Consider the following 16,034-nt stretch of genomic DNA (forward strand, 5'->3'; position numbering starts at 1 on the left):
GACATTTTCTACAGTTTGACCTAAATTTTGGTTACTCTCTTCCAATTCAGTTTTTAACTGTGACACCTCACGTTTTAATTCACGTTTGACAGTGGATCCTCCTGTACCATGGACAGAGATTCTTTAATTGTAACAATGTCTACTTTTAAGTCATTCTTGTTAGCATCCATTTTATTACTCATAACAGACATTTCAGTTCTCAAGTCCTTAATGATCTCAATCAAAGTTTTAAGTAATGGTCCCCCACCAATTTCAATTTCGGGTTCACCTTTCCTTTTTGGATTTCTCATCACGGGTTGCTCAATTTCTGTGACTAAAGTATTGTCTAGTTTGCAATCAAAACAAACCCATTTATTGTTAGTGGTACGTAGCACTTCCTGTTCCTCATCAGGAATGTTCAAACAACGGATGTGGAACCATTGTTCACACGTTTCACAGCATATGGATACACTGTCACTGTACTTGTTTTCGCAACTCTTAAAATGTTCGGTAGAACCATCTACACCAATAGTTTCCTCACTCATTTTTTTTTCATTAATTGGGTCACGCGTCTAATAACTCATCATCGTTACATCCACTCATTACTTTACATTTCATCTCAGTTTGGCACACAAAACAATAATTATAAAATATGTTAATACATATCCTTGGCTAAGGGTCGCCACTTATAACAATCGTTTTTAAGTCATTATGTTTTAACGCTAAAGTAAATAGAATCTTGGCTGAGATAAGCCACTTATAACAACACCTTTTCCCGGGCATTGAAAAAAAATTTAATGGGTACAGTCACTTATAACAAACCTATAGTCTGCATAATTACTCAAACTCAATGTATGGAAGAAAAAAAAATGAAACTATTATCTATTACCAGAAGATTTCCAAATTCTTGTTTTGTGGCCAACCAAGAATGAAAGAAGAATTAACATTGTTCAACTTAACTGGTACATAAAAAAAAAACGAGCAATTAGAACTGTATAAATTCAAGTTAATAGATTGTATTCGAAATCATAGAGTTAAATTTTCATGACTATTTTATTCGTGCCATTTGTTAACAATTACATTATAAAAGATCCAACAAAAGAATTGTCATTAAACATTTGCCTCCATCGCGGTATCTCAAAGACACTTTATCGACATTTTATGACATTATGTTATTGCAGTGGTTTAACATATCTAAATTCTCACACATATTTCGTTAATACATATAGGAACTCATTACCACTCAAAGAATTGGCGATCCATCCTCTCTACTTATGTATTTACAAAAGAATTTTTAATTGGGCGTTCATTGTTCATAATATCCCTGTCATTCATCAAATAAAATGCAAATATAGGCCGTATCATCGCTACTACATTTTCATTTTCAATTTAATAGTAAATAAGTAGCATCATATATTACTTCACTTTAGCCTATACATCGTTCGCATAATACGTGTAATATGAAAAGCACTACTATTAATGGAAAATGATGTATTTATAAATGTCTAGCGAGAAAAAAAAAAAAAAAAAAAAACTACATCTACTCGACAGGGTCCAAAGATTAGAACGCCTTTTTAAGAACTACTATCACTTTAACTTATTATTATGTTGTTCACAACTAATTAAACTTGAAGAGGGATGGATACGCATAAGGAATCATATTCTACTTGAGAGTAGCAAGTTGAGAAATATTCCAACGTTATCGGTTTGCGATGAGGCAAATATATGTTTAATAAGTAGGCACAAACACTTAATTTCGCACCGTAATCATGGCACGTTCAAAGCAAACATCTACCTAAACTAAAAAAAAAAAACAAAACATAGCATGAAGTGGTATTTTAGAAATAATAATATCGAAATCCGGAGGTATGTCCAGAATAAAGTTCTCCTGAATCGGCACAGACCGATTATTCGCACTTATATCATGATACGATATCAACATCGAAGGACACGTTATTTTCGATTTTTCCTAACCTACAAGACTAAATATATGGTGCAAAGCAATATGAAAAGACACATGGAAGAAAATTTCAAATTACTAATATATATTACGAGACACTATGAAAGGGCACATGACAAAATATTAAAAGACACGTTCAAAGTACAATTTTACCGACTTTACACGTATTGAGCATATAGAGATGTATCACAAAATAGTATCAAAGAGCACACGACAAAATATGGAAAGCACGTATACAGAAATATATCACAAAATAATATCAAAGGGACACACGACAAAATATGGAAAAACACGTTCAAAGTACAATTTTTACCGGCTCTACACGTACGAAATGGAACTTTTCCCTAACCTACACGAATGTATTACAAATATGACTTTAAAAGGACACATTGATATATAAAGGCACACTCAAAGAAATTTCATCATAACGTTTACAAGCGATATACATTACGGAGCAATATTAAATCAAATGAAATGGGTTACGAAGCACTTAAAATTCTAACCTAGCCATCAAACTATCTTCTGCCATGATACGCTGAATGCACAATAGAGGTCCGTTTCGAATAATATTTACCGTATCCTTTAGATATGAAATATTCATAGGTGCGTTCACAGTAAAGGTTTCCTAACAAAACAACATATATCACACTACAATATAAAAGGCGCGTATTAAATTTAGAAGTTTGGATAAAATCAAATTTCCTAACCTAACCGACATAAATATTATGGGACACACATTTAAAATTTAGATCTAACCTAACCTACAACAAATATGTCACAAAACAAAACACCATTATGAGACATAATTTAGCAATATGTTTGAAATAACCCTACCTAACCTAAACATTCAAAAATCTCAGAGTACATTACTATTGAGAGGTGCGTCCAAAGTAAAGTTTCACCATAATATCAACATACAAATTTTCAAGTTCACGTATCAAACACATAAGATTTAATAATTCAATCATACATGCTTATGGCATGCAGTATATGTATATGAGTGGATAACGGTGATGAGTATGGAGACGCGTAACGCCCTTCGGTTTAGTTACCCATACTGATTCTTAAGAAATCCATTTAGCAAACTGTTATATTGTTTATGAAAAATAAGAAATGGATGTTACCCGTTTCGGCGAAGGTCCCACAGAATAGTCCACAGGTTAAGCTAGGCTATCCAACCTGTCTGTGTGAAGAGTCGACACTAATATCCCCGGATTGTTGGCTCCACATGCTACCATAGTAGGATGTCGTTCCACAAACCGATGAAATTAATTTCAACAATTTATACCTCCTGGCCCATCACTTTAGGTTTCTAATGATGGCGGAGGTAGCACTCGATGGCCTTTGTCCAAAAGAAAGGTTAATAATAAATTTTCTCTTCAGTCAGACTCCTCAGTGTCTCTTTGTTCCAAACAGTAGTTTAGGTTTATTCCAATTATTAATTTAGACTAGGTTGACTTCCGGATTTTCACTTTTGGTTACGTAATTTCTACATTTAGAGGAGCGACCTAGGCCATCGTCTTATACGTATCGATTATGGCGATTCAATGCGTCATCTTACACTCGTAACCAGGCCTTGATAAACGCGGTTTTAATATTACATAGTCGACTACGAACAAAAACAAATTTATATCCCTTCTGTTACAATACAAAACCCTAGCCAAATAAGCAGTTGTTTTATCTCTTAAATGACATCTCCTGATTATTAGAAATAATCATATAATGAAATTTTTAAAACTCACCTAGTCACTTCTCGGAACTGTTGATCTATCGCTATAGTAATCACCGTTTCCGCTGTGTGGGAAAAACGCCATTTGCATTTTAGCTGCACGTATAGCGATTCAAACGCCCTCTTGCAGTAATAGCCAGAATGATTAACAGATTAACGCCAGAATGAGTAACAAATGAACGACGTGTAGCAACACAACTGAATAACAACAGCAATTGTATTTTAAATCATACATTCCGAAGCTGAGGGAAAATACTTCTATCAGGTAAAGTAAAAGTATAAATTAAAGTTAAATGTATATTAAGCTCGGGGTTTCTTAAGGCCAACATACAACAGGAGTGAAATTATTACGGTAACGCGAAACAGTTGTAGATAAACACTTTGAAATTTTCGGAGTAAGATTATTGGTGTGTTTTGCATATCTCATATAGAATTAGTCCCATTTGTGCCATTTATTTTATTGGCGACGGAAACAAATTAACATTAGAACGAATCTTTAAAAGCACTAGGGTGCAGTATCACAATACAAGAACCAACTTTAACGCTGCATAAACAACCGGTAAACATTACAATATGGGAGCCAACTTAAACAGAATGTAAACAACCGATAAACGGTCGGTTACACCCCTTTCCCCCAAAAGTAGTTGAAATAGATAAATAAATGAAAATACAAAATTTACATTAGATATGTGTTACCCAATATCATACGAATGGGGAAATGAAATATCTAAAATTAGTGGGCCAGCTCTCTCACGTGGGAAACATATGCGAAATACATAGAGCTATGGTTGGGAAGCCTGTTGTAATGAAAACTATAGGTAGGCTAAGAAGAAATTAAAGATTTTGGGAGTTGAATAACAAGTCCCGATTTGGATTGCTAGAAAGAATAGTTCATTACCAAGCATACGAACTTCTTAGCTATAAAATTAGTTTTTATCAGAGAACAATATGCCTAGGTATAAAATACACCCCATTGTGAAGTTTATTTTTAGAAGTTTGCATCCTTGGTGCTTTTTAAATAAATATGTGTGAGTTTTTAGGTTTATGTTCATACTTGAGAACATTGAGATTAACTGTTCATGATACTCCTTATTAGGGGACTGTTTGTCTTGCCAAATGTCGAATCTACTGATGGTTGCTTCTTAAAGTAATTCAGTGTTTTATAGCGCTCGACATATCAAGTAATATGAAAGCATAGTAGTCGGTTTACTCAGTTATTATTTTAAGAGGTTGGTAATTCTAAATACAATAGCTTTATTGTTCAAAACTTCATTTCGAAATGAAATAATTTTGATATTATTGATCGCAGCCGTGATTTCTCTAAATATTAGTTTCATAAATGAAATGTTCTCAGCTCTTCATTAATCGCAGATGTAGTAAGTGAAAATTGATGTCCTTAGTAAAGAACAAGATATCATTCTATCAGCTTAAAAGGAAAATACAGATACAGAAAAAATAATTGTATTTATGTGTAGCATTAGGGAGATACACAAGTACCTGCTGCTTTAAAATTCTCAGATTTCGACGGAAGCAATCAGTTTTCGTATTCATTTTATTGATTGTTTTCTTTTCCATGGTTTATCGATTCGAGTGACGAGACATATGAAACATAAATGGTATGTATATCATTTAAACAATTAAAATAACCATACTTTTCTCAGACCCATCTTTTCTATAAAGAAAATAGTGAACTTATTATAGTATTGGCCGATGACTGACATGGAAGCTAGCTTTCTTAATATTATACCTAAAGTTGCTACTATTAACTTGAGTCATCAGGCAGTGATTCCTAAAAGAAATCCCGAGAAGTACAATATCTATTGACATTTCTGTTTTAGTTTTTTCTGCAGAATCACTTCGTTCCTGCGCTAAACGAATTGACAGACAAAAATGTAATGTTATATGTCATTATACTCTCCATGCCTTCTTTGGGCTTCATGGCTTGATAAAGATCTAACAATGTAGCAGTACCACATCACAAATTCTGAATAAAAATTGGTAATTCATTTTTGATCATAGTGAAGTAAAGAAAACTTGTATCTACCAGTCAATCAGACTGGGTTCAAATTGTATATTGCTAGCTAAATGTCGCATTGTCGCCATTATTAGTATTGTTATTATTATTATTATCAGTGGCGTATTTACGATTTTGTTTCGGGGGGGACTTTGCCTGAAGATGTGAAAATTCTGCAAGATATTTCATATACTTTACTATAGTAAGTAAGATTTCGGGGGATCTTAAGCCCGGAAGCCCTCTAAATATGCCACTTATTATTATTATTATTATTATTATTATTATTATTATTATTATTATTATTATTATTATTATTATTATTATTATTATTTATTATTTCGAATGATAATATGAATTAAGAATATTTTGTAATTGTAATAGAATGTAGTTGTAATTTCAACAGATGTAGATATTTCGTGATACCTACATAAAAAAAGAGAAATGTCCGCGTTCTGGAGGCCATACTGTTCGATGTATCGAGACCAAATTTCAAATTTAAGTTTTTATAAGAGTTCACTCTACTTTTGAGCTTCTCTCCTTAATCTTCAAAATCAGGTACTTTACTGAAGGTGAAAATCAAAAATTACAACTTTTCTCATAAACAGCTCCATTGATTTGACTTACATTTTAGTTAAAATTAACAACTTTACAATGTAGCACAAAGTATTTCTTTGGAAAAGTCCGAAAGGCATACTATGTTTCTGAAGTGAGTTTTTTCAAGTAATTTTCCCAAAACTTGCTTTCTGACTGTACAAGTTCGTTTGCATTCCATAAATAAATATTTCACTGGAACTATATATTATTGTAAGTTTTTCTGGAAACTTTTTAATGGTTCTAATAGGATGAGTTTTCTGTGAACAACTTTATCGTAAAGTGTTAAGCTTTTTTTCTTTTGTATTTCGTAATAAGTAGTAACAGCCTTTCATGTCAGTGTTCTTAAAAAGTCCTTAAGGGCTACTTCACTGACGAAGAGAAATTTTTAATGACGATTTTACCGAAAACTACACAGGCGATTTTATTCATATTTAATAAATACCAGAATGAGTCGAAATAAATGCCGTTTCTGCCTGCTGACTTCACACAGGTGGAACGAAATGTGGAGAGAGTCACCCGGAAGTAGAGACCTTCGGTCTCGAGTGTTTTTTACCACTTGTTGACCAGCTGCTCAATGATGTGCCGATATTATTTCGTTGCTTTTGATTGGGAAAATTCGTAGACTCCAGCTCGTACTTCTTTCAAATTAAGTGCCAGTCTCACTAATCCAGAAAGTTTCTGTACATATCCTAGATTGATGACAAAGAAGCCTTGTCGATATGAAGCAGGGTGCAGTTTCGCCTTATTTAACACGAGTATTGTTGATACAGAACTCGCAGTCCAGTTGTTCAGCATAGACGGTGACATCTACAGCACATGCATCCAAAATCAGTTCCCATTGCAATGGTCCATAAGAACTCACCAAAGGCACAACTTTAATTTCTTCTCAAAACTTGATCATTGCACGATAGGGACAGCCTTATATCATGGCTGGAGCCATTGCTTTATCCTGTCCAGCATCATGATTTTGCATTACCAGGTACAATTCCCCTCCATAACCGCAGAGAAATGTCTGACTGATGTCGATTCGCTATTGGGCCTGTTGTCCACTGAGCTCATAAGGAACTGCTTTTGGTCGTCTATTGACAAACTACAGTGGATGAAGGTAATGCACTACGGTGGTTTGTGACGCCTTTACCTTAGTTGCCAACTGCCATGTCCATGCCCCTGGTTTCCTTGTTACGGCTTTCACGGACTTATGCGGCGGTGTACCTGTTTTGTCAGTAATGTCTGAGGAAACTACTAATTACGACTGCTTCATTCATAATAACTCAAGCTGACAAAATCTTAACTGGACACATGGAACATTCTGAGGTGTTGCACGATATCTACGACATCGGTCAGCAAATTCATTACGCTCCACTTCGCCCTTTTTCTGTGCCTCATCACCACACATAATTGTGTGGGGTCTGCAAAAATCGACAGTTATGGCGAGTCAACTTTCTAATTATTTCACTAATATTCCTATAATATGGTATACGTCCATTCTCTTGAAAAAGATTGAAGAGATAGTTTACTAGTGAAATGATATTTTCTCGGATAATTTTCTCAAAACGGCTTCTATGATTTGATTCATATTTTATTCAGAAGCAACCCCTCATAAGACATAAGTATTTTTTTCTGGGAAAAGTTCTTCCTAATTCGTATGATACTAGTGGAATGGGTATCTTCGGACGATTTTGTCAAAGTGATTCTATTTATTTTGTTTATATTTCGTAAATATTTGCTTCATTTATAACTGGCATAATTAATTTCGCTCTCTGAAAAAAAATGAGCATGAATTTATTTTGGATTTTGTTTTCAGGAAACAGTCACAACTAGTTTGTTCATATTTCATTTAAAATCATATAACTGGAGGAGTTACAAAAACTCTTATCTCAGCAGTCGGTGTGGGAGGTGTAGCTCAAATAGAAAATTCTCTTGCACACAGCAGTAACCAGTCGATTTCTTTACCATACTATTTTTTTTTGGGGGGGGGGGGAATCGTGTAAATTGAAGATAATTTACTAAAAATGTTCTCGATTTCGTATTTTATGGGAGGACAATAAGCAATAATAATCTGTTTGAACTATAGGCACACATTTTTTTTCTTTCTTTTTTATGCCATCCTAAAGAAGTTACCGACACAGTGGCTGTCTCTTTTGGCAGAGCATCCCACCCCTCTCTTCCTGCAATATTGCATGTCTTAAGAAAGTTATGTTCCAAACGAAAGAGTTAATTCTACAGAAAAGCGTAAGTGTTTTCCCACCACTAGATTTTTAAAAATATTGTTTGATTAGGATTTTCGGCAACATACTCAAAATCTCGTTCTTCGACATCAAGTAATCTTTATCGTAATGGTAAATTTATTTCGAAGTGATTGGTAAAATAACTAGTAGTGGGAAAACACTTCTGTTTTTGATTGCAGATTTATTGGTATTTAAACACACACAAATTATATCTAGATACAAATCAAAATATAGAGAAAATAATGTGTATATACTTAACAGATATTTCGGTATCAATTACGTGTAGGTACAGCACTAGTTACAGTTTCACTTAGGTTTCTGTCCAACACTGAATGTAAATATAAAGTAAAATGAGATTTGAAACTGCAAGCTTTGAAATAAATGAATTATTGTTCAGCTTTTTCTCCTCAAACGTTGTTAGTTAGGGTTAATTGCCTGAGAAAAAAGAACTCGCACATATAGTGTTTCGGAGAATTGTACTTACAATGTTTATTTTATTTATTTATTTACTTGGTATACAACCAGTATGAGGGAAATGAGAAGTAGTTCAATAGTGGAAGTGAAGAACGAATTTTTGGAAAACCACGGTCGATAGTAAAGACACTATCCTAGACGCTAACGTGTGGAACTAGTAATATAAAAACAACCCAATTAGGGTGGTAGCCACTGAAAACCGACACTTCCTAATTATAAAATAAGAACGTTAACCCATTAGCCCATTAGGCGCAATAACGAGTTAGCGTTGCTGTTAGCATTGAACAATTTTTGCATTTCTCTTTCGTCGTTATAGTTGCAAAAAGAACTTTTTGGTGAGTCAAGAAGAGTTGTTAAATCAATGGGTAGGTTCATTGGAACTTTTGACCACAAGGCTATATGAAACAGGTCGTACTGTTTAAAGAGGGATACAAACCACTAATTGGATTGCATGTGAGTTAAGTACACTTACGAGGAATCGAACCCAGTACCACACGCTTGTTAATCATTGGGCCACAAAGGGGCACACTTATTTAATTGACTTCGTACTAATATCTGATGTAAGTTTAAACCAATGTTGTGTACCAATCCAATTTAAACATCACTGAAATTCTATTTTAAGATTTGTCATCAAAGGCATTTTGTGAAGCATGTTTTTTCTAATGATTTAATCAAAATAAAAATAAGGTAGCATATAAATAAGGTACATTTATATGCTATGAATTTTGTTCTGTAAGATTACTAATGGCTGTGAATATTTTAGGTACAGATGTGTACATTGTGCATATGTCATTGAGTGATTCCATACGAAAAATGCGACAGTTGGTGGATGAAAAACGACCATCTCAGAACTCTAGTTACAAGTTTCTCTGTGGCTATCCTCCAGCAATAATTGAAGATGAGTCTCAGTCACTTCATGATTGCGGCATAACGAAGGATTCTGTAATCTACATGCAGGCAACATCAAGCATAGAAAACGAAAGTCAGAAGTGATATGTAAAATGTCTATATTTACTTTAAATAATTGTGAGAACTGGGGGAGGGTGTCTTTCAATGCGATCTTCCAGTTTTTACATTATTGAAATGTTGAACTAATTGTAGTGTTCGTTATTGTAAATGTGTGTAAACAAAAGAAGAAATTTAAGTATTAGAATTTCATGTATATTTTGCTCATATAGTTTAAAATATTTATAAGCAGAATAAAAGTATTAAAGCTAATCAAATGCTAATTTTTATGCTTTAGTCGATTCTTCAAAATACCGTAAGACGGGGTTACTTTGCACAAAATATGAAAAGAGTTTCACAGTCCTCTGTCGGCAAAACCATGAACAGTAAAGAGAAAGTTTCAACTGGCACCGTAAGATAGAATATCTAACTGTATTTTGGCTATAATGTTGGTGGTTAACATCAGTTCTAATTACCGGGAGGGTTCATTGTTGTAGAGGTATGGAAAGCAGTCACTGTAAAGGCCGCTAAAATTTGAAAGATCACGTACAAGATTTTCCGTCAAAGTTAAGTCAGTTCCGTAGAATACTACTGTGTATGATAGGACTTTGATGCAATAGTTGAAATTGAAATGTGAAACGTTTTAAAGTCATAAAAAAGTAAAAGTGGGAGAAAGCGGTTTCAGCTTCTACTTGGGGTTACTTTGCACAGGCTCAAAACACCGCTTAGATAGGAAATTATTATTACTGGAACCTCCTGCATTCTAAATTTAGGTAAATGTCCTATTTAGGAAGATATCGGAATGAATTTCTTGTTAGAAAATAAATTATGAACAGTGGCGGATCCAGAAAAGTAGTTTGAGAGAGGCTTCACTCACAAAAACTTCGTTTTTTTTTCTAAAGAAATTACAAGACTTTTAGGGGGGAGGAGGTTGCAGCTTATACGCATAGGAATGACTAATATTAGATTTTTTAAAAAAAGAAATCATGCAATTTGGGTGGGTTTCAGCCTGAAAGTCCCAACCCACGTAAATCTTCCTCTAAGTACGATTGGGATGATATTCTTGGACATATGGAATAACCAAGGCAAATCAGTTCACAGGGATTTTTTCATCTGTTCCTGAGTTGGCATTTTTGTGGGACATATGCTAAACTATTGGAATGCGGTTCCTGTGCCGGTACCAGAAAATACATAATTTTCTTTACAAATATCGATAATTCAAACTAAGTACTGATACCGGTACCATCATTCTAATATCAATATTTGTAGACTGCATGCAGTTTTGTGTAGAAAGTAAAATGTATAAATACTGAAGGAAAAACATTGCGCAGAAACGTTATGTTCGTATGTTGAACATACTTTTTTGTATGTTGCGCAAAGTAACCCCATAGCTGGGGTTACTTTACACCAAAGTTTATATTTCAATAACTATGGTTATAGTTAGTGTTTACTAATGAACTTGCATTAAAGTTTTCCTTATATATCTAGCTATTATATGTTTAAAATACAGTGTTCTAAATCATTACGTTTGTAAGTTACATGCGATTTTCTTTAAAATGGGTTATATCTTGTGCAAAGTAACCCCGTCTTACGGTACTTTTCAAGCTTTTTTTTTTTTTTTTTTTAAATAATCCAATATATTTCAGTCAAAAATTTTCTTGTTCGCCTTATATCTGGAGAACTACATATGAAGGATAAGGCGGGTGAAAAACCAGGAATGTCCATGTGTGTGCTTTAACGGGTGCTTTGTCCTATTTGTTGATGACTCTTTGTACAGCGGGGGCCACTTCTAAATGGTACACCTTAGCCGTAAATCTCCATATGGCTGTACCATTTAGAAGTGTCCCCCGCTGTACTATTTGCCTGTATATGCCATGCATGCGTAGATATAGAAATGTCCAAGGAAAGGGGCAAAAGATTTGACTAACCCTATTCATTTTGTACGCGGTTTTCAAAATTAAAACGCAGTTTTCTCCAAAATACAGTTTTGTGACATTCCTTCTTTACCCTTTATATAGTATAGCCAAACTCAAACTATTACTTAGGTCAGTACGATGTGCATATTCCATAGAAAATACGAAAACTCGATTTAGGATCCGTTTAAAAATTTTGTGGGCTCTGATCCAAAAACTAATTATTAGCCAAGAACGGAATCTTTTGATTTTTTTTTTTTGATCATTCCTAAAATTCTTGTTGCAATAGATAGCTAGAGCGATTAGTGGCTGAGATCGTTATTGGAGTCAATTCATTAACATTTTAAGCGGGTAATAGAGACTTACATCCGTCAAGTGATAACTCTTGAACGAAAGCGAATCTTTGAATTCCGTTTGTCTGCAATTGCTGGCTAAACTGATTATATCGATCGAATTCGTTAATGAAGTTGACCTCTTAATATCTTTAGCGATAACGGTGTGTTTAACAGTAGCTCTATTCTACTATTGGAACAAAGTTGAAATTACACATCTCGACGTTAAATAGGAGCAGAAATCCTCAAGCGATTGACATTTGCCGGACGAATCTGAAATTCTTGGTGCGTGATCCTTTTCACTGTCTTACAGAGTGTATTTAGTTTTAAGTCTTTTATCAGCGGAGATAGAGAATACACCGGAAATTGACGAGCAAACCAAATACAGTTGGGGAGTTATATTGATATTCTAAATCAATGAACATACTGTTAATTGACTAAACTAGAGTTAAATGTTCCTTTTCAGCACGAGGCTCTATGTAGGGGCGTAGCTAGAGGTGGTTTATAGGCCCCTGGCACTTTTATGATGACTTTCAATTCTAGTTTCTATAACTGACAATTGACATCCTTACAAATTTTATATTAATTGAATTATTTTTATACCCCTATATTGGAAATACAACTCTAATAATTTATATGCAAGATATTTTTATGGAATTTATTTCTATGTTACTTTTATAAATATAGTATTCTATAACATTTTTTATATTTAAAATGCTATGACTTCGGCAAAGTTTCTAGTACTTCGAAGAGTAGCCTTCTAGCGAAGGACTGCTCGATGTAAAGGACTACTGATTTATGGTGCTTCTTAGATAATTTTCAAATTCGTAAAGTGAATGGTTGCCACTGGAATGGTCAGAAATATCAAAGCTGCATACATTTCTTGAAAACTGGATGAAATGAGGTGATTTTTCACTATAAGAAGAGAAGTTAGTTCACTTATTGTCACTTAAGAGATCTCATTACTAAGTGTTAACTGCATAGTTAAAATTTCTCGTGAAAATGTTGAAGAAATACATTTGCTCTATATTTCTGCGAACCCATCAACTTCATATAGAAGATCAGTGCCACTTAGATTTGCATAGATTCTAGCACGCTTAAGTTTCACTCAAACTATTGAAACGACATTGTATTAGCCTTGTTATCATATCTAGCACTCAAAGAAATACATTTACGCGCTGAAAGCTTTCAGGATTCCTTAATCGTTCATCTTGAGAATATTCATCGTAGTCACTCTTTCCTATCCCGAGTGTAAAGAAATTCAGTCTGAATGGACTAGCTATTTAGTATTATCTTCATCTCCTTCAGTTCTTCAAATTTATTTCGATAATTTTTCATCTTTCCAAGATATCTTTGTAAAAGTTGTACTTCTTTTGATAGTTATATGTTTTTTCGATTGAAGTGTGTTTGACCCAAAGTTGTTTGCCTGCGATATTTTGCATTAAGAACCACCAAGTAAACAAAATTACAATTCTCAATATGCTTTTTCAGTGCTTCCGCTTCACTTTTCGACAGATTGTGAACTCAACTGAATTACCGTAGAAAGAGCCTTTTAAATGTCTTGAAATTACTTTTTTAAGGCGAAATGCTGATAGATTAATTTTCTTCAGAGTTCCATTTTAGTCACCTGTGATCGATAAAAGACTGCTGAGTATATTCTACCGCTTCATGTTGTACCCAGAAAGCACTTACTATTATTTTAGTATACGAGGTGAGACGCCCAAAAAAGAAAGAAAGTAAAAAAAAGTGCGCAACAAAAGAAACAAAATGAGTTGTCCCTAAAACTGAACAGCGAATCAACATCCAGTTTCTTATGAAACTTGAGAAATCAGGCACAGAAACATTTCAAAAGTTAACCGAGGCTTATGAATGTGAAATTTTGTTTCGGGCACGTATGTTTGAATGGCATAAACGGCTTTCGAAGGAAGGAACAATGTGGAAGATGATGAGCGTTCTGAGCGCCGAAGGTCAGCGATTACAGACTAAAACATTGCCCAAGTTGGTGAAATGTTTCGGAGTAACCGAAGATTACATGTTCTTGCAGTGTCGGAGATGGTTAACTTGAATAGGGAAGCTGTTCGACATATTTTAACTGAGGAATTCTCTACATAGTGAATTTATTCATTAGATAAGTACGGGAGGCGTATTCTACGAATAGGAAGAATTGGTCGCAAGGTGTGGACTTTATTTAACCGTAAGCTACGCCGCCAGTAGAGATATATATTTGTGTGAGAGAGGACGGTAAAAAATTGTGGGCTCTATGCCGGGATATAGAAATCTTATGAATAGTTTATGATTCTAAGATCAGGCAGGAAAGTTAGTAAAATGGCGAGTCAAGTAGACATTTCGGCTTTAAACGAATCATTGGGGTTAGGAGAGGAAAGCCAGTTTTCTCAGGAACAAATTTTGGGGAAAATTAAGAAACTAAGATTGAGAGAGCAAGAGCAAAATCAAAGACAGTCAACTTGTTCTTGTAAAAACTTAGAGGCGGATTTTAAGATCTTATTACCTAAGTTTGAGGGAAGCGATGAAGATGACCCGTTCGAGTTTATTTCGTCGGTCATTGAATTTTCCAAGAGAAAGGAAATATCGCTGGAAGAAGTGCTGGATAAAATAGTTCCACATTTGCTGTTGAAAAGTAGCAAGGTTTGGTTCAATTTTAATTCGCCTTTTGCGGATTTTAGAGAATTCAAACACCAGTTTTTGCAGGAATACTTTTCGTTTGATTACGATAGGCAGATTCATGGTAAATATCAACAACCAAGTGAATCGTTAGCTAGATTCATCAGAGAAATGTCAGTTTTATTCTCGAGGTTGAGGGAAATACCAAGTGAAAAGGAACAGATTAAATCGATCATGACAAAGATACATCCGAAATACAAGGTGTATTTACACGATAAAGAATACGTATCTTTGAAGAAATTTGAGTCCAAGGCGTTAGAAATCCAGTCGGTACTACTGGAAGAATATAATTATGTGAGGAACCAAAATAGCGCTAAAGCGAAAACGGAATTAGCAGCGGTGGGTGTTCCTTCAATAGAGGCAGAAAGTTTAGACCCAGCATTCTTTTCTAGGAAGAAAAAAGACGCAGGATCAAAAGTAAGCCAACGTAAAGAATTAGTATGTTACGCTTGTGGCATAAAAGGCCATACACGGGCTGTTTGTGTAAGGTTCAAAAAGAACAAAGAGGAAGAACAGAAAAAATTTAAGTGCCTTCTCGAAGAGGCATAGTGAGAAGTCTGCAAAAAGACTGTTAGAGCCTTATGCTAATGGATTTGTGAATCGTTAATTCACAACACTGTATTTTGACACAGGTTCCTCAATAAATATAGCATCAAAATCCCTTGCACAGGAGTGGATAAAGAAGGGATGTAAAACAGAAAAATAAACGAAAAAAAATTCGTTAGCATCGGGTTGTACATTTTCACACCAAATGGTTGTGGTAAATTTGTACATAAAGCATAGAAAGTTTAGAACAATGTTCTATGTTTTGGAGGATTTCCCAGTAAAAGCTTTACTAGAGGCTCCGTTTTCACAAACGGCCAAAGTTGAAATCCTCCTCTCAGAAAGAGGGTGGAAGTTTAAATCGGAGAAAAGAATAAACCGATTTATAGATGCGGATTTTGTTCTGGTTAGAAAAGGTATGGGGGAAGGACCAAACTCTAAGGAAAAGGAAGAAAAACTCCAGTCTTCTCATAGTGAGGGAGACGGAGAAAAAAACGGAAGGGCCCATTCAGCGTCAAAGTGGGTCAATAGGAGTTAAATTGGCAAGGAGAAGGGAGGGGAGTCGTCTTCAAAAATGAGTGAGAGACCATCTTTACCCCGAATAAAAAAGAAAAAAGTAGAGAAACAGTCATAAACCGCGT

The 16,034-nt window shown here is 34.6% G+C and overlaps 1 protein-coding gene across 6 annotated transcripts in view; it reads left to right on the forward strand.

Moving 5' to 3' along the window:
- The window catches only part of LOC145661522 (UBX domain-containing protein 11-like), a 136,708-nt gene extending 126,507 nt beyond the window's left edge, over nt 1–10,201 (forward strand). For 4 of the 6 annotated variants that reach the window (XM_081726840.1, XM_081726844.1, XM_081726849.1 and 1 more), the window contains exon 11: nt 9,742–10,201. In XM_081726840.1, the coding sequence (XP_081582966.1) occupies nt 9,742–9,971 (230 nt within the window). In that variant the 3' untranslated portion in view covers nt 9,972–10,201. The remainder of the gene's footprint in view (nt 1–9,741) is intronic. The other 2 variants (XR_014126897.1, XM_081726855.1) reach the window with 2 other exon arrangements.
- Nucleotides 10,202–16,034: the final 5,833 nt, after the last annotated feature.

The sequence above is a fragment of the Thermobia domestica genome, chromosome 1 (genome assembly GCF_964235325.1).
Source record: "Thermobia domestica chromosome 1, izTheDome1.hap1.1, whole genome shotgun sequence".
In the NCBI taxonomy this organism is placed as follows: Eukaryota; Metazoa; Arthropoda; class Insecta; order Zygentoma; family Lepismatidae; genus Thermobia; species Thermobia domestica.